At 37.2% G+C, this 25,559-nt stretch overlaps 1 protein-coding gene across 2 annotated transcripts in view; it reads left to right on the top strand.

Moving 5' to 3' along the window:
• The window catches only part of LOC136859755 (aminopeptidase N), a 206,097-nt gene that overhangs the window by 108,849 nt on the left and 71,689 nt on the right, over positions 1-25,559 (top strand). For both annotated transcript variants that reach the window (XM_068225771.1, XM_068225770.1), the window contains exons 9-10: positions 13,688-13,769; positions 21,771-21,954. In XM_068225771.1, the coding sequence (XP_068081872.1) occupies positions 13,688-13,769; positions 21,771-21,954 (266 nt within the window). The remainder of the gene's footprint in view (positions 1-13,687; positions 13,770-21,770; positions 21,955-25,559) is intronic.

Raw genomic sequence — 25,559 nt, 5'->3', positions numbered from 1 at the left:
ACAATGGGTTGGGATATAGTACCATATCTGCAGTACATGTTTGATTTTTGTTTGCATGAAGAAACTTTACCAAATGAATGGAGAGTTGCTATAGTAGCCCCTGTATATAAAGGAAAGGGTGATAGGCATAAAGCTGAAAATAACAGGCCAGTCAGTTTGATATGCGTTGTATGTAAGCTTTGGGAAAGCATTCTTTCTGACTATATAAGACATGTTTGCAAAATTAATGTTTGACAGAAGGCAGTTTAGGAAAGGTTATTCCACTGAAGCCCAACTTGTAGGATTCCAGCAAGATATAGCAGATATAAGATATCTTGGATTCAGGAGGTCAGTTGGACTGTATTGCGATTGAGTTATCTAAGGCATTTAATAGGGTAGATCATGGGAAACTACTGGCAAAAATGAGTGCAATTGAACTTGACAAAAGAGTGACTGAATGGGTGGCTCTGTTTCTAGAAAATAGAACTCAGAGAATTAGAGTAGGTGAAGCTTTATCTGTCCCTGTAAAAATTAAGAGGGGATTTCCTCAAGGCAGTATTATTGGACCTTTATGTCTTCTTATATATATCAATGATATGTGTAAAGAAGTGGAATCAGAGATAAGGCTTTTCGCAGATGATGTTATTCTGTACAGAGTAATAAATAAGTTACAAGATTGTGAGCAACTGTTGACCTCATGTTGTGAGATGGACAATAGGCAATGGTATGATGATAAATGGGGATAAAAGTCAGGTTGTGAGTTTCACAAATAGGAAAAGTCCTCTCAGTTTTAATTACTGCGTTGATGGGGTGAAAGTTCCCTTTGGGGATCATTGTAAATACCTAGGTATAAATATAAGGAAAGATCTTCATTGGGGTAATCACATAAATATGATTGTAAATACAGGGTACAGATCTCTGCACATGGTTATGAGAGTATTTAGGGGTTGTAGTAAGGATGTAAAGGAGAGAGCATATTTGTCTCTGGTGAGACCTCAACTTGAGTATGATTCCAGTGTATAGGACCCTTACCAGGATTACGTGATTCAGGAACTGGAAAAAATCCAAAGAAAAGCAGCTCGATTTGTTCTGTTGATTTCCGACAAAAGAGTAGCGTTACAAAAATGTTGCAAAGTTTGGGCTGGGAAGACTTGGTAGAAAGGAGATGAGCTGCTCGACTAAGTGGTATGTGATACAAATTCTTATACTTTTGTTAATTACCACCTATTCAATACAATAAAAATGTAGTACAAACTTACATATTTATTAAGATGTTTATATGGTACATGTTTCGCTCCTTTTTCGTGAGCATCATCAGCCAACTATTATTCAATTAAGGTTGTATAAGATCATGAAACAATTCTTTTGGATTAAGATTATTCCTATAAAACTAATTGACAAATCTTATAATATTTTACAAGTCATATAACAATAAAATTATGTCAAGTTAAAACATTTTGTCTAAAATCTATCTAAATCTAACATTTTATTGACGAAACTCATCTGGTGAACATCTTTTAAATTGTTTAAAAAATAAAAAATAAATAAAAATAAAAAACTTTTGAGATCTGGCTAATTGTATTGATTCATGTTGCTTGTATGATTGTCGTTAAAACTTCGTAAACTATATTGACAATTTTCTGCAGTTGATAATTGTCTATGTTATGGACATTTGACTTGTTCTCGTTGCTGGAGTAACATTTATACAAATGTATTGGCATTAATTTTATATTTTCAATAGGATATATATTGTTCATGAACAAACTTGTTGATGAAACACTTTCTAATGTGATATTGGATTTAAAATGTTCTCATATGTTCCAAAATGGCTTGTTGGTATATTTTTCTTTCTGCTGCGTAATTGTTTAGTGTTACTCCTAGCCTCTTGAGAACTACTTGTTGTTCTGTTTGCACTTCTTGTATTATATTAGTATTATACCAACAGTGCAGATCAGTAATGATTGATTGATTGATACCTAAGGTCTGTGTTTATCTTAACTTATCTTTTCTTTCATCAGATATTTTTATGAGCTAACATGTTTTGGCACTCTTCCCTTCATTGCTATCAATGCTGACAGATTTATTATTTCCCTTCAACATGTTGGTCTTGTGGTGTAAAATCATCCAACCCTCCAAGAATTTTAAACACATGGTGGCTGAAGATAAAGAACTGAGTGTGAAATCGCTATTTTTGTTTCACAAAAATATTCTCTACACAGGTTCACTTTTTTTCTATTTGTTATTATGTAATACACTATAAAGTTTCCAAAGCATTCAATAAATCCAATACAATATAACACTGAGGTTGTATTTTATTTTCACCTAGGGGTGCTAGGGGTGTCTTATCCCCATAGTATTTTCTTTTTAAGATGGTATGACAATATTATATATTCCACCAATTGTTATGACTGGTAATTTCTTTTATGTGATAAAATTATTTTCATATTTCCATAAATTTGCATGATATAAGAATTTTAGGATATCTTCTTTTTTATATATATACTAGCAAGATACCCGTGCTTCACTATGGTATTATACTGAAATTATTAATTGAATGCTTATTGTTTTAGATATGTAATACGCCGAAATTCGCGATCTAACTCGTTTTCTAATAGATTTCGGCAAGTTTCCTCCCATTTTTCAATCTTTCTTTCCAGAAAATCGAGTTCATACTTCCCGGGCTAGGTCCAGGTATTCCACCCGGTCAGTTGGGTCCCTAAATCTTTGCCATCTTTTCCTATAAACATTTTTAATATGGATCAAATCCTTCAAGAGATCCGACATGGTGTCGTCTTGGGTGCCTTGGCGGTAATGAACCCGCGGCCAGACTGCATTCTTAGTCATTACCCGTCCACGACCCGTTTCCAGGGTCGTCCGCACATTTGACAACGGTCCAGAACATTATTATTATTATTATTATTATTATTATTATTATTATTATTATTATTATTATTATTATTATTAAAAGATATTCTGGACCCCACAGCAAGATGCAAGACCGCTACTTGGTGGTAAATTACATCTGCTGCCAGTGTCATTGTTACAATGTGACCAGCACCATCGTCGCGCGAAGGCAAGTGTGCGGGATTTCTGGCGATACCAATGACATACTTCCGTGCATTATTGACCTTATTATAGAGGTGAACAATTTGACGGTCCATCTCATTCCTATCGTTTATTTCAAATGTATTTAAATTTTTATTTATATGCCAGGAGAATCTACTGTAATCTAAGAACATTCTCCGAAGGAAAAGATGGCTGTTGAAAACGAACCCAGGAAAGATTAAAAATGATCGGTTTATGATCAGAATAAGTACATCGAAACTATATAGCCTGTTTCCAGTCATTCGACAGGGTCAGGAATGGAATGAATAAAGCCCCATCTAGCGACGACAATAGGAATTGTGCCGGCTGCCGAAGCACACCTCTGGGGCAATGATCGATGAATGACAAATGAAATGAAATTTGGACAGTGTTGCTCTGGAATGAATGATGACAGGGAAAATCGGAGTATCCGGAGAAAAACCTGTCCTGCCTCCATTTTGTCCAGCACGAATGTCACATGGAGTGACCGGGATTTGAACCATGGAACCCAGCTGTGAGAGGCTAGTGTGCTGCCGCCTGAGCAACGGAAGCTCCTTATAAGTACATTATGAACAGTAAAATCAATTGGTCTCACCTCCTTTTACACCCCACCGCCGTTAAGTTTATTTACCCCCCCCCCCAAAAAAAAAATAGAAGGCGTGTTTCTTTATGTTTGAAGGAGATTCCAAACACCAATGTCCACGTCTGTTACCTTCAGTTTTGAGACATAAGTATCCCCATAAAAATAATTCACTTTTTTTTCACTTCCTTTCACACTCCCCCCGTCCCGCAAGTGAATTTTCCAGCAAAAAATACTTGTTTCTCTAAAGGATCTTCTAAATAGCAATTATCACGACTCTAACTTCCTCAGTTTTTGATTTATGTGTCTTCACGAAAGGAATTCAACTCCTTTTCACTCCCGCCCCCCCCCCCCCCCCCATATGGTTCCACCCCACAAAACGCGTTTTTCTTTGTTTAAGGAGATTCAAATACCAATTTTCACATCTGTAACAACTTTAGTTTTTATTAGATGTATGTATTCTCATACAATTAAGTCAATTAATTTCTCAATTCTTTCACCCTCTCCCCCCTTTTTGGATTTTCCGAGAATCCGTGTTTCTTTACTTTTAAAACAGATTCCAAATGTCTAATTTCATGGCTGTAATATCTTCTTTTTTGAGATATCAGTAGCCTAATTAAAAGAATTCACCATTTTCAGTCACTTTACCCCCCCCCCCCCCTTCCATACAAGTGGTATTTCCGAAAATTAAAAATACACGTTTCTTTATTTTTAATAGAGATACAAAATACCATTTTTCACTTCTGTAACATGTTAAGTTTTTGAGATATACTGTAGAAATTCTTTTTAAATTTTCACCCCTTTTTAGTTCCCCTTAAGTGGAGTTTCCAAAAACAAATCACCTGTCTTTCTTTACATTTACAGGAGATTCCAAATACTCACTTTTTACGTCTGTAAAATGTTATGTTTCTCAGATACTCTGTAGATATAGTCTTTCAAAAAATTCACCCCAGTTTGTCACTCCTGTTTAACCGCCATTAATTGGATTTTCCAAAAACAAAAAATACGTGTTTCTTTATTTTTAAAGGAGCTCCCATATACAAATTTTCAGTTCTGTAATATCTTCAGCTTCTGAGATATATGTATCCTCATTAAAGGCATTCAACCAATTATTCACCCTTTTTCACCCCTCCTATTGGGATTTATAGAAAGAAAAAAATACGTGTTCTTGTATTTTTAAAGGAGATTCTAAATAAAAATGTTTTACATCTGTAAACTTTTAAAGTTTTATGATGTAGACACACTCATTTTAAAAATTCACCAAACTTTTCACCCATTCTTGGATTTTCCAAAAACGAAAAATACCTGTTTCTTATTTTTAAAATAGATCCCAAATACCAATTTTCAGGTCTGTAATATCTTCAGGTTCTGAAATATAAGTAGCCTCATTAAAGGCATTCAACCCATTTTTCACCCATTTCCACCCATCCTATTGGGATTTTCCGAAAACAAAAAAAAATATGTGTTTCTTTATTTTGAAAGGAGATTCTAAATGCCAATTTTTACATATTTAAACTTTAAAAGTTTTGAGATATAGATACACTCATTTTAAAAATTCACCCCTTTGCACACCTCCCATTAATTGGATTTTCCAAAAACAAAAAAATTCGTATTTCTTTATTTTTAAAGGAGATCCCAAACACAAATTTTCAGGTCTGTAATATCTTCCGTTTCTGAGATATAAGTATCCTCATTAAATTCATTCAACCCATTTTTCACCCTTTTCCACCCCTCCTATTGGGATTTTCCGAAAACAAAAAAAAAGTGTTTTGTTTTTAATGAAGATTCTAAGTACCAATTTTTACATCTGTAAACTTTAAATGTTTTGAGATATAGATGCACTGATTTTAAAAATTCACCCCCTTTGCACCCTCCCATTAATTGGATTTCCCAAAAACAAAAAATGCGTGTTTCTTTATTTTTAAAAGAGATCAAAAGTACCAATTTTCATGTCTGTAATATCTTCAGTTTCTGAGGTGTAAGTACCGGTATCCTGATTAAAGGCATTCAACCCCTTTTTCACCCTTTTTCGCCCCTCCTATTGGGATTTTCTGAAAACAAAAAAAATATGTGTTTCCTTATTTTTAAAGAAGATTCTAAGTACCAATTTTTACACCTGTAAACTTTAAAAGTTTTGAGATATAGATGCACTCATTTTAAAAATTAACCCCATTTTCACCCTCCCATTAATTGGATTATCCAAAAAGTAAAATATACGTGTTTCTTTATTTTTAAAAGAGATCAAAAGTACCAATTTTCAGGTCGGTAATATCTTCAGTTTCTGATATATAAGCACCGGTATCCTGATTAAAGGCATTCAACCCCTTTTTCACTGTTTTTCACCCCTTGTATTGGGATTTTCTGAAAACAAAAATATACGTGTTTCCTTATTTTTAAAGAAGATTCTAAATACCAATTTTTACATCTGTAAACTTTTAAAGTTTTGAGATATAGGAACACTCATTTTAAAATTTCACCCCCCTTTTCACCCCTTTAGCGACGGAATATCCAAAAATCCTCTCTTATCGAGCACCTACATCTTAATATGAATGTATCCCCAAAATTTCATTTCTTTATGTCCAGTAGTTTTGGCTCGGCGATGGTGAATCAGTCAGTCAGTCAGTCAGTCAGTCAGTCAGTCAGTCAGTCAGTCAGTCAGTCAGTCAGTCAGTCAGTCAGTCAGTCAGGACAAGTTATTTTATATATATAGATTGTAAATGGTATATGATAAAGCATTTCTATTTTTCTTCCACTGAATTCTACACATTAATATTAGTGTTGTTCACATATTTTGATGCCTGGAATTCTTTTCAAAACATGATGAAATGAATTCAAAGTTCCTTAAATTTACATTAAATTTTGAACATTGATATATATAAAATATCTAATTACATAAAGTCTGTACATGTTATGGCAAAACAGTTGGTGTTTTCAAAATCAGCAAATCATTTTCCATATGAACCGCCTATTTTTCACCAAAACCAGGAAATCATTGCCGGCTAGTGCAATGTACAAAATTTATTATGCATCCATACTGACTTAACATGGCTGAGACCTGGACATGACAAGTGGGGAAGAGAGTAGAGTTCAAGCCAGCAAAATGAAATACCTGAGAAGTATGATAGGAAGGACAAGGAAAGACATACTAAAAAATTAAGATGTTAGAAAGGAAGTCAGAATAGGAAACTTAATGAGAGAATTGATAGGAATAAATTAAGATGGTTTGGACATGTAAAGAGGATGGAGGAGGAAAGAATACCAAAACAGATGATGGAGATTAAGTTTGAGGGAAACAGAGCTAGAAGAAGAAGAGTGCAAGAAGAAGAAGAAATTTGGACTGGGACAAAATAATGGAAGAGGAATGGTGGTAGGAGAGAGGTGGTGGTGGTGGTGGTGATAGTGGTTATTGTTTTAAGAGAAAGTGCTACTAGGCAAACATCCTCTATTAGTCTTAATTCATAGGACAAAATGGAAGGGGTCCAACACTTTGAAAAGTGAAAGAAAGACAAGGGCCACAAAGGACGTGAAAATGAAAGACTCCCTAGGCCTCACAAACCTAATATACCGTTGGAGTCAGAAAAAAACACGAGTTGACCAAGGGAGGTCAGATAGGATAGGTGAAGTGAGGAGCCTGGCACAAGTAAGCGGGAACAATGCCAGGACTCGGCTAAGGGCCCCGTGGTAGCCAACCCATGCTCCCAAGTTAAGAGCTCTTGGGGCCCCTTTTAGTTGCCTCTTATGAGAGGCAGGGAATACTATGGGTGTGGAAGGAGAGCGGAAGGTGAGAAAGTGCCATAAATGCCCTGACCTGGCAAGAGCAGGATAAAGGCAAAGGAGAAGGATGATGACAGGAATATAATTTTTTGTAAATACCGCAGTTTATACAATATTTTTTTACCAGTCGTGTGTACCAGCATCTAAGAGCTCACGTACCAGTACTGGTACATGTACCGCGGTTTAGGAATCCCTGCCATACATGATTCATCGGGTCTTTTAATTCTTTACAAAAAATGTAAGATAACAATTGCTTTGGACTGTGGAAAGATATTATGTTATATACTGTTTCCTTTGTCTTGGTTTAGACCTGAGGTATTATGAATGGTTGTTCATTTTCCAAAAAATTGGAATTTAAAAATTTAGTTGATGACTAAATGTATACCTTTAGTCCGATAGTCTCTTTATCCTTAATATTTTGATAGAAATCACCAATGTTACTCTTCAGGAGAGAAGGGTTAAAATACTTCGGAGATGGCATGAAAAGTTAAACGTTACCATACTTTACATACAGTACCTGACTGTCAAAAAACCACACACACACGCATACAAAAAAAAAAAGGCTCTTCTTTTATATGTTCATACCTCCATGATATACATACATACATAGTGAATTTCTTTTTTTTTTTTTTTTTTTTTGGCTATTTGTTTTATGTCGCACCGACACAGATAGGTCTTATGGCGATGAAGGGATAGGAAAGGCCTAGGAGTGGGAAGGAAGTGGCCATGGCCTTAATTAAGGTACAGCCCCAGTATTTGCCTGGTGTGAAAATGGGAAACTATGGAAAACCATTTTCAGGGCTGCCGACGGTGGGGTTCGAACCCACTATCTCCCGGATGCAAGCTCACAGCCACGCGCCCCTAACCACACGACCAACTCACCCAGTTATAGTGAAATTAAAACAGACATGCAATGAAAACAAACCTCCTCCTTTGCAATAATTAGGAACTGAAATGAGAAGCATACTTTGGGCACTCAATACATGATGTCATTGGACAACATGCCATAAACAAAATGGCCATTGTTCATATACTAAAACAGCTACATGGTAATTAAGCATCTTAATAAGGAATATTGCCACCCCTTGAATGGATAACAGCTTCACAATGCCTTGTTATACTTCTGAAAAGGCATAGCAAGTTCAGTTGAGGCAGACTTCTTCAAAGGCTTGTAGTGTTTGTGGTGGTGAATTTCTCACTCATGCCTTGTTCCATTTGATCCCAGACTTGTTAAATAGGATTTAAATCATGACTTTTGGATGCCCACTTGCAGGAATCTCCATATGATGTTGGCATCATGCACTCTAGCATTATCATGCATGAATACTGCATTTTCTCCACATTGCCTTACATGAGGAACACATGTGGGACTAAGATCTTTTGAGTAAACCGTAGAGTATTTAAGGATCCATTGTGAATGATCAGGGGATTGGTTTTTGTGTCAACACTTATGCCTGGCCACACTATAACAGAGCTACCTCTATAAGCAATGGTACATTGTGTAGCTCTTAGGTGATATCACTCCCTACATCATCTCCAGATTCACAGACAACCATCTGAATGATAAAGTGTGAAACAGGATTCATCCGAAAATAGTACAGGATGCTAGTGTCTTTGCTGCCAGTGCAGACGATTTCTATCAAACTGTAGTCTCCTGCAATGATGTCGTCTGTCCAGTACAGGTACTCGAGTGAGTCATCGGGATCTTAAACTGGCCTTTCAAAGCCTGTGTCTGACTGTTATGTCACTAGCTCAAACTCAGAAACCTTCTGTAGGGCCACCTTTACTGCTTGTACTGTAACTAGGTTGTTTTGGAGAGCGTATTGATGCACAAAATTATCCTGGTCTGGGGTTGTTTCCCCTTTGGCAGCATATGCCAGGATGCCTGGCAACATTTCCATTTTCCTGGAAATGTTTCCACTGATACCAAATCTATTATGAGCAACCTTTAGCAGTCTGGTAATGTATCTCTGTGAATAGCTTTCTTGAGCTTTCTTGCACAAGCAGCTTCATTCGATGACAACTGCTTGCCCCATTGCTAACTTAAGTGCTCATGATTAGCCATGACATAAACACTATACTCCACTCAAACCAACTTTTGTGCACATTTTTAATAGAGGCACTTGTACCTTTCAACTGACCTCCCAAACATTCATATAACAGTGAAGCCCTTTGTGATGTAAACAGCCAGGCTGAGTGGCTCAGACAGTTGAGGCGCTGGCCTTCTGACTCCAACTTGGCAGGTTTGATCCTGGCTCAGTCCGGTGGTATTTAAAGGTGCTCAAATACGTCAGCCTCATGTTGGTAGATTTACTGGCACGTAAAAGAACTCCTGTGGGACTAAATTCTGTCACCTTGGCGTCTCTGAAAACTGTCAAAGTAGTTAGTGGGATGTAAATCAATCAATACTGATCAGCATTTAGGGCAGTTACCCAGGTGGCAGATTCCCTATCTGTTGTTTTCCTAGCCTTTTCTTAAATGATTTCAAAGAAACTGGAAATTTATTGAACACCTCCCTTAGTTCGTTACTCCAATCCCTAACTCCCCTTCCTATAAATGAATATTTGCCCCAATTTGTCCTCTTGAATTCCAACTTTATCTTCATATTGTGATCTTTCTTACTTTTAAAGATGCCACTCAAACTTATTCGTCTACTAATGTAATTCCATGCCATCTCTCTGCTGACAGCTCGGAACATACCATTTATTACAAGTGACTTTATTATTGTATACATACCATTTAGCCGAGCAGCTCGTCTTCTTTCTCTCAGTTCTTCCCAGCCCAAACTTTGCAACATTTTTGTAACGCTACTCTTTTGTCAGAAATCACCCAGAACAAATCGAGCTGCTTTTCGTTGGAATTTTTCCAGTTCTTGAATCAAGTAAACCTGGTGAGGGTCCCATACACTGGAACCATACTCTAGTTGGGGTCTTACCAGAGACTTATATTGCCCTCTCCTTTACATCCTTACTATAACCCCTAAACACCCTCATAACCATGTGCAGAGATCTGTACCCTTTATTTGCAATCCCATTTATGTGATTACCTCAATGAATATCTTTCCTTATATTAACACGTAGGTACTTACAATGATCCCCAAAATGAACTTTCACTCCAGTAATTAAAACTGAAAGGACTTTTCCTATTTTTGAAACTCACAACCTGACTTTTAACTCCATTTATCAACATACCATTGCCTGCTGCCCATCTCACAACATTATCAAGGTCACATTGCAGTTACTCACAATCTTGTAACTTATTTATTACTCTATACAGAATAACATCATCCGCAAAAAAGCCTTACCTCTGATTCCACTTGTTAACTCAAATCATTTATATATATAAGAAAACATAAAGGTCCAATAATACTGCCTTGAGGAATTCCCCTCTTAATTATTACTGGGTCAGATAAAGCTTCGCCTACTCTAATTCTCTGAGATCTATTTTCTAGAAATATAGCAACCCATTCAGTCACTCTTTTGTCTAGTCCAATTGCACTCATTTTTGCCAGTAACACCTAGTGACATAATGGCCGAAACTGATAGGCTTATTACTGCGATAAAAAGGAGGTTTCCATCGGCAAAGCCTTGTCTCACTGGCATTTTATATCGGCATGATGTTGATTATCGCTATATAGATGCTGTAAACTCCACTCTTGACTGGTTATACCGTAATGGGGATGTCCTTTTTGTCGATGGTAATAGCTGGCTTAGAGGTAGTGATTTTAGAAAAGATGGGCTACACCTTAACAGAAAAGGAACCTCTAAGTTTGGTAAACTTCTCAATAGAATATCTAGTAGAATGCTCTCGGGAAACTAATTAAGAAAATGAGGGGGTATGCTAATCCTAATGGCAAAAACTTAAGTGATACAGAAAATGATTTAGAAAGTATCAGGAATACAATACACAATGTAGATAGGGAATCATTTCACAGAGATCAGATACACTATACTAAGAAAGCACCAAAGACATCAATAAAAAGGTTAGTTGAACACTTTAGAGGATACTATCAAAATGTAAATGGACTTCGAAGCAAACTAACTGAACTTAAAATTTCTTCATGTTTAGCTGACTATGATTTCATGGTATTAACTGAAACAAACTTAAATGATGAAATTAGTGATGTGGAACTCAGACTCGAAACATATTCAATTTTCAGATGTGATAGGTCTTCTTTAACGAGTATGAAGGCATCCCATGGGGGGTAATGATCTGTATTAGCAAGAGGTTTAAACCTACTCTGATACCGTGCATTAGCACAGTTGAACAGTTGTTTGTGTCCCTGACTTTTAACACCACAAAATTAATCATTGTTGCTGTATACCTTCCACCCAAGTCTCCCGTCCAAAAATATTTCGAACACTGCAGTGCTTTTGAAAAAATTATGTCAAATCTTGACAACCATTTATTGCTCATTGTTGGTGACTACAATCTACCACATCTTAATTGGATAGTAAATGAAGAAACATCTTCTGGGCTTATGTCAGTAGGTAACCACACTATGCAGTCCAGTTTAGTTATACACTTTTTCTTATTTCTGTTTAAATCAATTTAATGCTATCTCAAATTTTCTGAATCACTTTCTTGATTTGGTTTTCAGTAACTCCAGTTCCACTGAAGTAAAATCTAGTAATGAAAGCATTGTCCCCCTCTATCAGTTCCTCTTGGATGCAATAGAGAACCCCTCCCAAGTGGACAGCATTTATGCAGACTTCTCAAAAGCTTTCGACACTGTCGACCACGATATCTTGCTGCAAAAACTAACAGGCTACGGAATTAATGGGCCTCTCCTCTCATGGTGTGAATTGTATCTTAAAAATCGCCTGCATATTGTTAAAATAAGGAATTATTTTTCTGCGCCTATTATTGTTACCAGTGGAGTTCCTCAAGGGTCTCACCTTGCGCCCTTACTTTTTACTCTCTACATAAATGACATTAAAAATATACTTAAGAATTCTGAATTGCTTTTGTTTGCCGACGATGCAAAAATTTTTATGCAAATTAATTGTCCACTTGATTGTTTAAAACTTCAAGAAGATTTACATCATCTGGAAAAGTACTGTATTCAAAATGGGTTGAAACTTAATCATGAGAAATGTAAAATAATATTGTTTTTTAAAAACAAGAAGAAAATATGATTTCAGTACAAATTTAGTAATAACAACAATCTAACTCCTGTTTCACAAATTAATGACCGTGGTATTTTATTCAGTTATAACCTACTGTTTAATGAACATATTGAAAATATTTGTAAGAAAGCATTTCAAAGATTGGGTTGCATTACTAGATATTCTAGAGAACTTTCAAACTTAGCTACCTATCGATTGCTGTATTGTCTATGGTACGCCGTATACTAGAATACTGTACACCTGTTTGGAACCCTTCTCCTCAGACCTGTATCCATAGATTAGATTCAGTACAACATAAATTTCTTCATTTATATTCATTTAGAACAGGATTCTCATATGATAATGTTGAATTATACGTCCCTACAACAGTCCTTAAATCTGCATAGCCTGTCACAATGCCATGAATTATTGGATACACTCTTCATTTTTAAATTGCTTCATTCCTTGGTGAATTGTCCACAACTCCTTGCAAAAATTAAGGTACATGTACCAGACAGACGCACAAGGTTCAAGAATACATTGTCTACAAATTGGTATAGAACTAACTACGCATTCGATGGGCCAATTGAACGAATGTCAAGATCTCTAAACAAAGTGGATTTTGATATATTTAACTGCTCATTGTCAAAATTTAGAAATCACTTACATAATCTCCAGAACTGACTATTACTTTCCTGTGATTACTTGTAATATAACCTGTGTATATATCTGTACATATTTTTCTACTTATACTCCACTGAACTTTCTTTTTAGTGTGTTTTGTTTTGTTTATTCTTCTCTACTGTTATGTAAAATGGTATTACCATTAATAAAGTATTATTATTATTATGATCCACCCTATCAAATGCTTTAGACAGGTCAATCGCAATACAGTCCATTTAACCCCCTGAATCCAAGATATCTGCTATATCTTGCTGGAATCCTACAAGTTGAGCTTCAGTGGAATAACCTTATCATAACATTATTATTGTGATGTAAACAGGACATGTTATTATTAATAATAGTCCAATCTCCATCACACTTTGCATTTGCACCATGTACTTAGGAAATATATACTGTGTATTCGATAGCTACAGAAAATCAAGTTGTCAAAATTATGAATTTCTGTCACTTTATTGATATTCCTTGAACTTTGTTACAGCTGCAAGACTGTGCCAGATGCTTAATTTTACCTTAACTGAAAGGACATTCAGAGCAGCACTTCACAATTTTCTGGATAACAGGTAAAGTACTGTATGTACTTGTTCAGTTAGAAAGGCTAGCTTCCAACCAAGGTGGAATCCCAGCCAATGCACATGTGAGTTTTGAGATGAAAAGTCACATTGTTATGATATGGTATCCATGTAAAACTGGAGCCCCTGTGGCTACAATCATGATATTGACAGTCACTTAAAATTACAAGCTTGCTTGCTTTTTTTTAAAACAAAGATAACAAGAACAGAATATATTTGTTTACAGAACAGATGAAGCAATGTCTTACCCGATAAGAACATGTGATGAGTTGAAGAAAGTTTCACAAAAACCAAATCTTTTGTAAAATATTGAATTTTTTGGTAGTCTGTCTCATTCTGCCATCATAAGACTATCATGTCCAGTATTCTAATTCAGTCAGAACAAAATGTTTGGTGAAATTTAACTGGTGGAGGAGAGTGAAATACAGTTCTCAAAGATTTATTAGTAATCTTTTGCATAACCTTTGTAAATAAATAGAGAGGTGTTTGTCTTCTGGACTGACCAAGTGAGTGGCTAAACAGTTTGCGTCAAGTAACTGTCAGCTTTCATTCGGGAGTGGGTGGGTTTGAACCCCACTGTTGGTAGCCCTGAAGATGATGTTCCATAATTTCCCATTTTCACTCTTTAATTAAGACCATGCTTTCTTTCTTTTCACTCATAGTCCTTTCCTATTCCATCATTGTTATAAGACTCAACTGTGTTGGTGTGACATAAAGCAAAGTGTAGAAAAGATGTCTTTGGGACTATTGTGACAGGATCACATTTTGACAAGTATTGATGTTTCACTTACTCTTCAGCAAACATTGGCAAGACACTCTGGCAGCCAGATGGGTCTGACTAAGTGACCATACTTCTATCCCCTGCAGGGACTCTGAAGTTGGACAATAGCAAGAACTCAGGTCCTAGGAAGCACCTGACTTCAACATTACATATCTGCTCCCTTTCAGTTATCTTCTTTTTCTCCCCAGTAGTGGTATTAAGGATTCAACAAACAGATATTACAATTCTTACTCTATTCTTCACCTGTGAAGTATAAATGAAAAAGTTGCCATCTGGGAACATAATTTCTATTTTTTTTTACAGAAAATTTGAAAAGTGAGCGACTTTGAGTATGATTCTATGATAGCTATGTACTCGGAGTGATGTGTTCCTGGTCAACTGGTGGTATGATTATTTTCGCTTTGCTGACAACCAGAAGTAGTGAAACGTAACGTCAGATGTTGATCATTTTTCTCTATGTCGTTCTGCGCTATTTTCAAGTTAAAGGCAAAATACGTACATGGGCATTGTCCCATAGTTTCCATTTGGGAACATGTCTTTCTATGGTTGTAAATTTCTTCTTCTTTTATTCTATTTGAAGCTGATCATTTACTTTAATTAAGATATAAATGTGTGGGAAAATAAATATTTTCATAATACTTTTTTCATAGGTTAGGAACTAATGGGTTAACATTGTCCTTAAGCATACAGGACTTTGGTGAAGCTGGGTTAAAGAATGGCTAGGACTGGGCAGGTAGCACCCTTGGCTATAATTTAGGTACAGACCTGGCAAGGACCTTGTGTGAAAAATGGTAAGGCATGGAAAACCGTCTTCAGGGCTGGTGCAACCCCGCCATCTACATAATGCAAACTTACAGGTACACTACCTGTACAACATAGCTATGTACTTGGAGTGTTATTTTATGTTTCCTACATGTCAGTTCCATCAAAGTATTATTCTGGTAAGTTGCTGTTTTTGGTCTGGTTCCTAAAAGTCTACTGCACTGCACCTGGTGTTGAGTATCAAGAAAGTTTTCTATTACATTTTTGAAAGACAGTATTTTCATCAAGAAAACTGCCACTGAAAGTTTTTCTTGCAATGAGTGTAGAAATTATTTTTCTCCATACCTCCTAATAAATGCACCTTCAGTAGAATATTTGTGTAGTTAACACTTTAGTTAACATACAGAAAAGCATATGGAAAGCTAAATATCAATCAATCAGTCATCATTGGTCTGCATTTAGGGCTGTTTCCCAGGTGGCAGATTCCCTATCAATTGTTTACCTAGTCTTTTCTTAGATGATTTCAAAGACCTTGGGAAAACTATCAAACATTTCCCTTGATCAATTATTCCAATCCCTAATTCCTCTTCCTATAAATAAATATTTGCCCCAGTTTGTCCTCTTGAATTCCAATTTTATCTTCATACTATGATCTTTCCTGCCCTTAAAAACTCCACTCAAGCTTATTCGTCTACTAATATCATTCCATGCCTTCTCTCCAGAGCTTGGAACTTACTCCTTAGTCGAGCAACTTGTTTCCTTACTCCCAACTCTTCCCAGTCCAAAAGTTTGCTAACACTACTCTTTTGTCAGAAATCCCCCAGAACAAATCGTGCTACTTTTCTTTGGACTTTCTATTTCACGTATCAAGTAATCCTGGTGTGGGGTTCCATTCACTAGAATCATATTCTAACTAAAGACTCTGTCCGACACGTTGGCTGAATGGTCAGCGTACTGGCCTTCGGTTCAGAGGGTCCCGGGTTCGATTCCCGGCCGGGTCGGGGATTTTAATCTTCATTGTTTAATTCCATTGGCCCGGGGGCTGGGTGTTTGTGCTGTCCCCAACATCCGTGCAACTCACACACCACACACAACACTATCCTCCACCACAGTAACATGCAGTTACCTACAGATGGCAGATGCCGCCGACCCTCATCGGAGGGTCTGCCTTACAAGGGCTGCACTCGGCTAGAAATAGCCACACAAAATTATTATTATTATACTAAAGACTCTCACCTTTATACCTTTACTACAACCTCTAAATACCCTCATTACAATACGAAGAGATCTGTAACCTATATTTACGATTTTGTCAGTGCGATTACTCCAATGAAAGATCATCAAACAATCGATCATCAATGATCAGCATGTTTTGATTTGGTGAGAAAATGAAGCAGACATACAGGAGAAACTAAATCTTTGGAATGGCAAGTTTAAAAAATATGGACTAAACATCAGTAAAACAAAAACTGTTGAAATGACTATCAACAGGAAAGACACAGATTCAAACATTTTCCTGGAGGGAACTCTATTGCAGTCTCTTTCTAAATTCAAATATCTTGGAAGTATCATTCCAAAAGATAACACAGTAAACCAAAGAAAAAGCTCAGAAAGCTTCTCAATTTTATTTTCAAGTGAGAAATCTACTCTGGGATGACTAAATACCCTAGAAAGCAAAACTGACCATGTTTTATATCTACTTCTTCCAATATAGACTTGAAATATGTGCCCTGTGTAACAAGGCAAATAGTAAAATCCACTCAACAGAAATGAAATTTATTAGAATGATGAACCAATAGATCAGGAAGGATAAGGTTAGAAATGCAGCAAACAGTAAGGAGGCTGACATCAAAATACTTGTTAACGAGTTTTTAGGAAGACGCAGGCTACAATGGTTTGGGCATATTATGAGGATGGAAGGAACAAGAATAGCAAGGAATTACTTTGACAGAGAAGTGAAAGGGGAGAGGTCAGTTGGGAGACCAAGGAATCGATGGATAGACACACTGAAATTGGAGGTCAGCAAGAGGAATGCCAAGTGGGAGGACATAGAGGAACAGAAACTATACATTGACAGGAAGAAGTGGCGAGAACTTGTACACCACACCCGGAAAACTGGAGCTGGAAATTGATGATGATGATGATGATGGTTATGATGACCCAAGTGGCAGATTCTCTATCAGTTGCATGGGCGCCCATATGACATTTTGATGGGGGGGGAAGGGGGCCAGACCATGCCGCTGGGCATGGGCGCCCTTGATCAGTTGTTTACCTAGCTTTTTCTTAAACAATTTAAAAGAACTTGGATGTTTGTCAAAATTTTCCTTGATAATTTGTTACATTCCCTTAGTCCTCATCCTCTAAATGAAAATTTGCCCCAATTTGTCCTCTTGAATTCCAACTTTATCTTCATATCATGATCTTTCCTACTTTTAAAAGCTCCACTCATGCTTATTTGTCTACTACAGTAATATCACTCCACAATATCTCTCCACTGACAGCTTGAAACATACCCCATAATTAAAATTGGGAGACTCCCACTTTTCAATGCATGTATTATTTGCGTCATGAAAAGAGAACACTTAATAACAAGGACCTGTTTCGTCTCTTAGTTTTGAGACATTTTCAGCTTATGTTGCTGAATGCTGACTGTCCAAGAAAAGAACTGAATGCCATAGAGATGCAAATGCTCTGTTGGTTGATGGACATCTCCTTAATCCACCACATCAGGAACGACACAATTAATCACCAAATGGACATCTCACCAATCTTAGAGAAAATGCAGGAAAGGGACCTCTGATGGTATGGCCATGTTCAACATGCAGCACCTGCACAGTTGCTAACCTTGCCTTCAACTTTGACATCAATTTCCTCAAAAAGACAGGCTCCTTTCAATGCATTTTCCATAACTTTATTAAGAGTTTTCATCTGTCATGCATCAATTTCTGCTAAAATATTGTTCTTGAGCTCCTCAGTGGTTGTTAAATTATTGATTTAGACACATTCTTTGAGACATCCTCAAGAAAATATCCAGAGCTGTCAAATTTTGGGATAAGTCAGTATAATGGACTGCTTATTTGTAAAGTTCAGTAAGTTTCATCCCCTATTCAGTGCTCATCTTTTCCATGGTTACTCTCGTGAGCGATAGAAAACTGAAAAAGTAAAAGAAGAATGTGAAAATTATGTGGTATTCAACCCATTCATCACCAATGCACCACCCTGTAGAATAGAAGGATCTAGTTCTTCGGCATACATCCCTTCTGAAAAAGTCTGTTTAACAAAAGAAAATCCAAAAGGCAAAGCTTAAATATAAATTTTTGAAGGATACGTTCACTTAAGTTGTTTTCCAATAATGGACATTGCAAGAAAATGGCTGAACAGGTTTCAATGAGCAGCAACCCCTCATTTTAAAGCATACAAACTGAAGATCCTCAGAAAAATGATAGTATATATATGATTACCAATTTTTCTACTTAATTTTCTAATTTTATTTTCTTCATGTTGTTCCAAGGTCTTTTGCTAGGTACCATGGTGTGCAACTAGGTACCTTGAAACAGCTAGCCTACTTCCAACGTCCACTGCTTTGTACCTGAAACAGCTGGTATTGTTACTACTAGTGCTATAATGGGAGAATTGCCAGTTTCAAGCAGTAGCATGTTGGTCTGCTGTTAAGAAGGTAGCTTGAAGTTAATAACAAGCTGTGTCTTTTAGCTCTATTATTACTAACTTATGGTACCGTAAATCCTCCGTGGCTCAGGCGGTGCGCGCCGGGCTTTCACCGCTAGGTTCCATGGTTCAAATCCCGGACACTCCATGTGAGATTTGTGCTGGACAAAGTGGAGGCAGGACAGGTTTTTCTTCGGGTACTTTGGTTTTCTCTGTCATATTTCATTCCAGTAACACTCTCCATTTCATCTGTCATTCATTAATCATTGTTCATTGTCCCAGAGGAGTGCGACAGGTTTCCGCAGCCATCACAATTCCTATCCTCGCCGCTAGATGGGGGCTTCATTCCTTCCATTCCTTGCCCATTCAAATGACTGAAAACAGGCTGTGGATTTTCATTGATTCATATAAAATACACCCTTTGTCAGAAAAGGTCTGGGACAAGTGTTGTATTTCTGCATTGCAATGCGAACAAAGGAACAAATGTTGAATTTATATTACCTGGTATGTGTACGTTCTGGGTCTTGGTCACACACACACACACACACACACACACACACACACACACACACACACACACACACACACACACACACTCTCTCTCTCTCTCTCTCTCTCTCTCTCTCTCTCTCTCTCTCTCTCACTCACTCACTCACTCACTCTCACTCTCACTCTCTCTCTCTCTCGGTGGTAGGGCTGTGCTTAGCAACACTGTTTGGTTTAGTGACGGTGACACAATGGTCACTGATTGTGAACAAAGAGTGATCATTAAGTTTTGCATTAAGCTCAGAAGAAACCCTACTGAAATGTGGACAATTACACAAGCATATGGAGGCGATGAACTGTCAAAACTCATGTGTTTGAGTGGCACAAAACGTTTCAGGAAGGCAGAGATTTAGTGCAAGACAATCCCAGAATGTGACAATTTAGGGAAACGGACACTGAATGCAAAACACGTCCCGCGCACCCTAACAGACGACCAGAAAGAGGAAAGATGAATTTCTGCGGAACTACTGGATAGAGTCAGTGTGATCCCACAAATCCATCAAAGATTATTGCTGGGGATAAAAGTTCGTGTTACCAGTATGACCCCCACACGAAACGTCAAAGTGCAGAATGATGAAGTCTTGGATCACCAGCCTCGAAAAAAGCCAAACGCCAACCTTCGAGAACAAAGACAATGTTAATCGCGTTCTTTGACAGTAAAGGGTTAGTTCACCATGAGTATGTTCCACCAGGTGAAACAGTGAACCAAACTCTTTACATCGAAGTCTTGAAACGTTTATGACAAGCAATTCGACGTCACTGTCCTGATTTGTGGCAGTTATAGGACTGGTTCTTACTGCACAGCAATGCAAGACCTCACATTGTTTTATCTGTTAGCGAGTATCTGGCCAGACATTCTGTCACTGTCGTCCCACATCCATCATATTCGCCCGAGCTCTCGCCTTGCAATTTTTTCTTGTTTCCACCAGTGAAATCGCGACTGAAAAGAAAGCTTCATCAAGATATCGCAGACGTCCAGTGGGCTGTGACACATGAGCTTACAAGCATTGCAGTTGACAATTTCCCTGCTTGCTTCAAAGACCTCTAGAAATACTGGCAATTGTGTACAGATAGTCAAGGGGACTACTTTGACAGGAGGTAAGATCATTACTTGGTAAGTGCAAATTCTCTATTTTTTTACGACCTCAGTCCTGGAACTTTTCTGACATAGGTTGTATAATATATAATGAAAATACTGCCCATGTCTGCTAGGGGATGTCTCTGTAAACACAGCTGGTCCTACAAAGACTTATCTAAGGGAAATAGAGTCAAGAGAGTTTCAATGGCAACAACTAGATCACAAAAACCGACTGTAGTTTTGCCCGTGTACCTTGGAACCATGATTTTTTTCTTCATTTTGTCACATTTGACACACAAGCCAGTTGTTAAACTTAACAAAAGAGTAATGTAACGTTAAATAGGAAACATTATTTGGAAATACAAAAATGCTTCACAGTAATATAAAAAGATAGCAATGTGCAAAAAAAAAAAAAAAAATCAATTTATTACAAGTCAATATTTCAGAAATGTATAAACTTGTCATTTCTAGTCTAGGTTCAAATGTTCCTTCCATTAAATCAAGTGCTTTTGTTTATTTCAGGAGGATTTTGTTCTTATGAATTTTTTCATGGTTACATAGATGTTTTACTGTAATATAAGATGAAAATAAATAGATTAATTCTGTGTAGAGCTTCTTGTTTCTGTGTATCTATAAGGCTTTGCTTTTAGATTCTGCTTTTTTTTTTTTTTTTTTTTTTTTTTTTGCGTCGCACCGACACAGATAGGTCTTACGGCGACGATGGGACAGGAAAGGGCTAAGAGTTGGAAGGAAGTGGCCGTGGCCTTAATTAAGGTACAGCCCCAGCATTTGCCTGGTGTGAAAATGGGAAACCACGGAAAACCATTTTTAAGGCTGCTGACAGTGGGGTTTGAACCTACTATCTCCCGAATACTGGATTCTGCTTTTAATGATATTAATGGTGATAGGGTGATGTATGATGGAGATGATGATAATCATACAGGCTTTCCGCTACTAGTTACCAGTATCATGAGATTTAGTAACTGAGATCAAGTTCTGTTCCCTTCTATTCCAATCCAGTCCAATCCAATCCCATCAAACTTATAACTAATATCCCTTTCTAACAGAAACCACAGTATACTACTGCTTTCAGTGCCCTTATGAATGTAAGAGATTTTCACTTTTCTATTACATTTGACTTATTAGTGTCATATCTTAGAGCATTCCAGACCTACACTGAAAATCATTTCTTCAAGATTCTGGACCAGCAGGCTTGGCTAGATGCCACCCTACCATCATCCACCTCAGCAAAGGACATAGCTAGATCATGGATCAAAAAGGATCACTTCCCAGTGGTTACTGTTACAAGGAATTATATCAACCATACAGCAAAAATTGAACAGGTATTGGCAAACATCATAGTCATTGTCTTACCTCATGATGATAGTGTGATTATGATGTGATAAACATACAGGCTCTTCAGAACTAGTTACTAGTATCTGTTATTTTCAGAAGAAATTTTTGGCCTATTTTGTCATGAAAACAAATACGGTATTGTCAAATTTTTCTTGGTAGACAATGATTGATATTGTGTGCAGTTTGTTGATTTACATCTAAAATTTATGTTGGGATAATTATTGTAATCTTGTTATGTAGGAGTTAGAGGTACTGAATCCTTTTTACCTTACATGATGTTCTTGATGTACTAAAGTCCTTCAGGGTATGATCGAAGATTGTGAGAGGCCAGAGAATTAGTTCATTCATTCAATCCCCTCTCAATCAGTCAATACTGATCTGCATTTAGGGCAGTCGCCCAGGTGGCAGATTCCCTATGCGTTGTTTTCCTAGCCTTTTCTTAAATGATTTCAATGACATTCGAAATTTATTGAACATCTCCCTCGGTAAGTTATTCCAATCCCTAACTCCCCATCCTATAAATGAATATTTGCCCCAATTTGTCCTCTTGTATTCTGACTTTATCTTCATATTGTGATCTTTCCTACTTTTAAAGATGCCACTCAAACTTATTTGTCTACTAATGTCATTCCACGCCATTTCTTTGCTGACAGCTCGGAACATACCACTCAATACCAATATAAATGGTTCGTTATTGGACATTATAAATTTTCCAGCTTACTCATTCCTGGTTGCCAGCGTTTCGCTCCCGTGTGCTAGGCTGGGCTCATCACTTGGTACCTAGCACACCCACCGAGACGCATGGCTAGTGCATATCGTGGAGGCCACCGCGTAGGCTTATTGTAGCCTCTGGCAGTGCCAATGCACTATGAGAGACTTTGTCTCATTACCAAAAATTGATGCCTGCTTGGCCATCAGATGATATAGATGTTGATTCCCACTCTCATCTCTTTAATGAGCAATAAGGTCCACAACAATCAAAAGAAAGATCTTGAGAAGTCCCCTCTTCTGACCCACATAACAGCAGGCAGCCCTGTTTTACCTAATTTTAAACATCATAAAGCAACGAAGAAGGAAAACAGTCAGACAACTGACCACATCAACATCCCATGAAACCACAACTGAATTTTTATCTCAAAAATGAACATCACAAAAAAGTGACAATTAAGTCAGTGAAGTTTCCATTGGTTGCATACATGTTGGACATTATAGACTGAACATTTATTCCTTTACTCTCACAAAGTCCTGATGTATGACACAATGTTATTATATGCAGGAGGGCTGCCTATCTGAAAGAATGAAGGTGTGCTAGTTTAACCCAGAAGAAAGTTGAGAAATTTAGAAATAAGACTTCTTCTCTCCGGGAGACGCATGGCTCTGGGATTCTCTCTGTCAAACTCAGAAATGATTACCAGTTTAAGTCCTGGAGGAGGGGGGAAGGGGGGCCAGAGTTTGAAAACATTGTACTATTCTGAGTGGCCACACCTCTGCATTAGAAAAGACGATTGGGTTCGAACCCCACCATCAGCTGTCCTGAAAATTATTTTTTGTGGTGTCCTATTTTCACTTCCAGGGAAATGTTGGGACACTTCCTAGTCATAGGTCACAGCTGATTCCTTCCACCTACTTACACAATTTCATTTACCATAATTCATTTCATAAATTAATAAATTTCATCTTCAGTAACTCCTCAACTAAGGTTGATGTCAAGAAGGGCATCTGGCCATATAAAACATGCCATAAAATTTCACTTCATCTCATCCCCAATACCGAGACTAGTACATAAAGTGAAATAGGGAATTCTATAAACACATGAAAGGATCATAAACGTTTTTAAATATAATTTTTTAAATATATAAATCTATGCATGTGAATGGTGTGGCCGTGCAGTTCAAGTCATGGTCACTTGATACCAAACACGTATAGATATAAAATATGTTTGAAATATTTAACCAGTAGAGATTGAGGAAAGAATCGTATTGTCAGAATATTTCTAAATGGAGACTAATTACTGGGATTTGCCAATAAATACTGACAGAGATAAGCCCCTTTGTGTTCAGAAGTTGGGAATTCCAAGATGGGTACAGGAGCAGCCATTAGCCAAAGCAAGGCACATACTTCTATTTTAAAATAAACCATGGTTTGAAGACAAGTGAGTGTGACGGAAGTCAATACGGAGAAATAGACACGAACAGTGGACTACCAATATCAGATACATGCTGGGTGAGACCAGGAGAAGCTGTGAAGTTTGATTGGCCAGTCATTTGAAAATTTTTAAAGATATTTTAAAATCATAGATGCTAGATTCACACCATCCAACACAATAACTTATCACCATTATTATTTGAACTGATTGGTTATGAAGTAATAACAGGTCCTAAATGAGGACAAGCTTGTTTGAAAATTCGTGTGTAAATAAATTGGGAGACAAACAATAATGTGGTGCCTAGTTGATTTCAGAATTTCATTCTGAGGCAGTCTATTTCAGATTTTGTTCTGACCCAGTCTTATGCAGATTTTTATTCAGACAGTCACACAGTTTTTCTCAGATTTTGTTTCTGACACAATGTATTTCATAGTTGCATTCACAGTCCTTACTGTACTTGGTATTTAAAGCATGCTCATTCTTAATTGTCATAGAAAACACAGACCTATTTCATGATAGTAGAAAGACAATCACTTCGTCATGCATTATGGGAAAGGCACTTAGTCATTCTGGTGCTTTCAAAGGACAGATTTTTATTTAGAACTCAAGTATAATCTATGATATTACAGTTTAAATATTGAGTGAAATCTTAGGTCAGTAATTTTGTTATTTTAAATCAATGACTGCACTTATTAGTGAACAAGACCATGTACTATAATCCCGCCTGTAGGCAATGACCATTAAGATGTGGAGACTATATGGTCTGACACCGTGGTTAGCCGGTTCGAGTCCTGTTGGTCGAAAAAATTTCACCATCAGAATGCTGGCCAGCAGAGTAGGAGAGGTGGTGGTGTACAATTTCCAATCACTGAATTCCATGCCAAAATCATGGATTAAATTCCAAAACTCTTCCATAGTGCACATATGGGGTGAGGGCATATGACGCGTTTGATGGTGATTCGTCCTTTAGATGGGGACATAAAGCCTTGAGCAGACCCCTTGGTGCTATTCAGCAGGAGTAGGCTATGTGCTGGCAAAAGGTTTCTCCCTCTCCCTTCCTACTATTTCATATATCACATCATTCATTTCATCTCATTAACCCCTCTGATGAGGCTGATGTCATCCGGTCATAACAACTCACTATGAAGATTCACCTCATTTCATACCTGACCCTGTAGAGAAACGGAACAAGGGTTAGACGTACATACATACAAGACTGTGTACTGTAAATATTCAAATATATTCATGATCATACCTATTGTGTCAGCAAATGCTTCAAGTTGATGAAGTACTCATATGTAGACAAATACTGTAATTAAGTCACAAATAGTTTCGTCAGCGAAGGTGATTCATAATAAGTAAATGTTATATCATTTGAGATTGAGATTGTAGTGGGATTGACCAAGATAATGATACGTGTTAAAATATAGTAGAACCAGTGATAAT

This window comes from Anabrus simplex, chromosome 1 (assembly GCF_040414725.1).
Source record: "Anabrus simplex isolate iqAnaSimp1 chromosome 1, ASM4041472v1, whole genome shotgun sequence".
Taxonomy (NCBI): Eukaryota; Metazoa; Arthropoda; class Insecta; order Orthoptera; family Tettigoniidae; genus Anabrus; species Anabrus simplex.
Note: the sequence above shows the minus strand (reverse complement) of the source record. Positions and strands in the feature narration are given on the sequence as shown.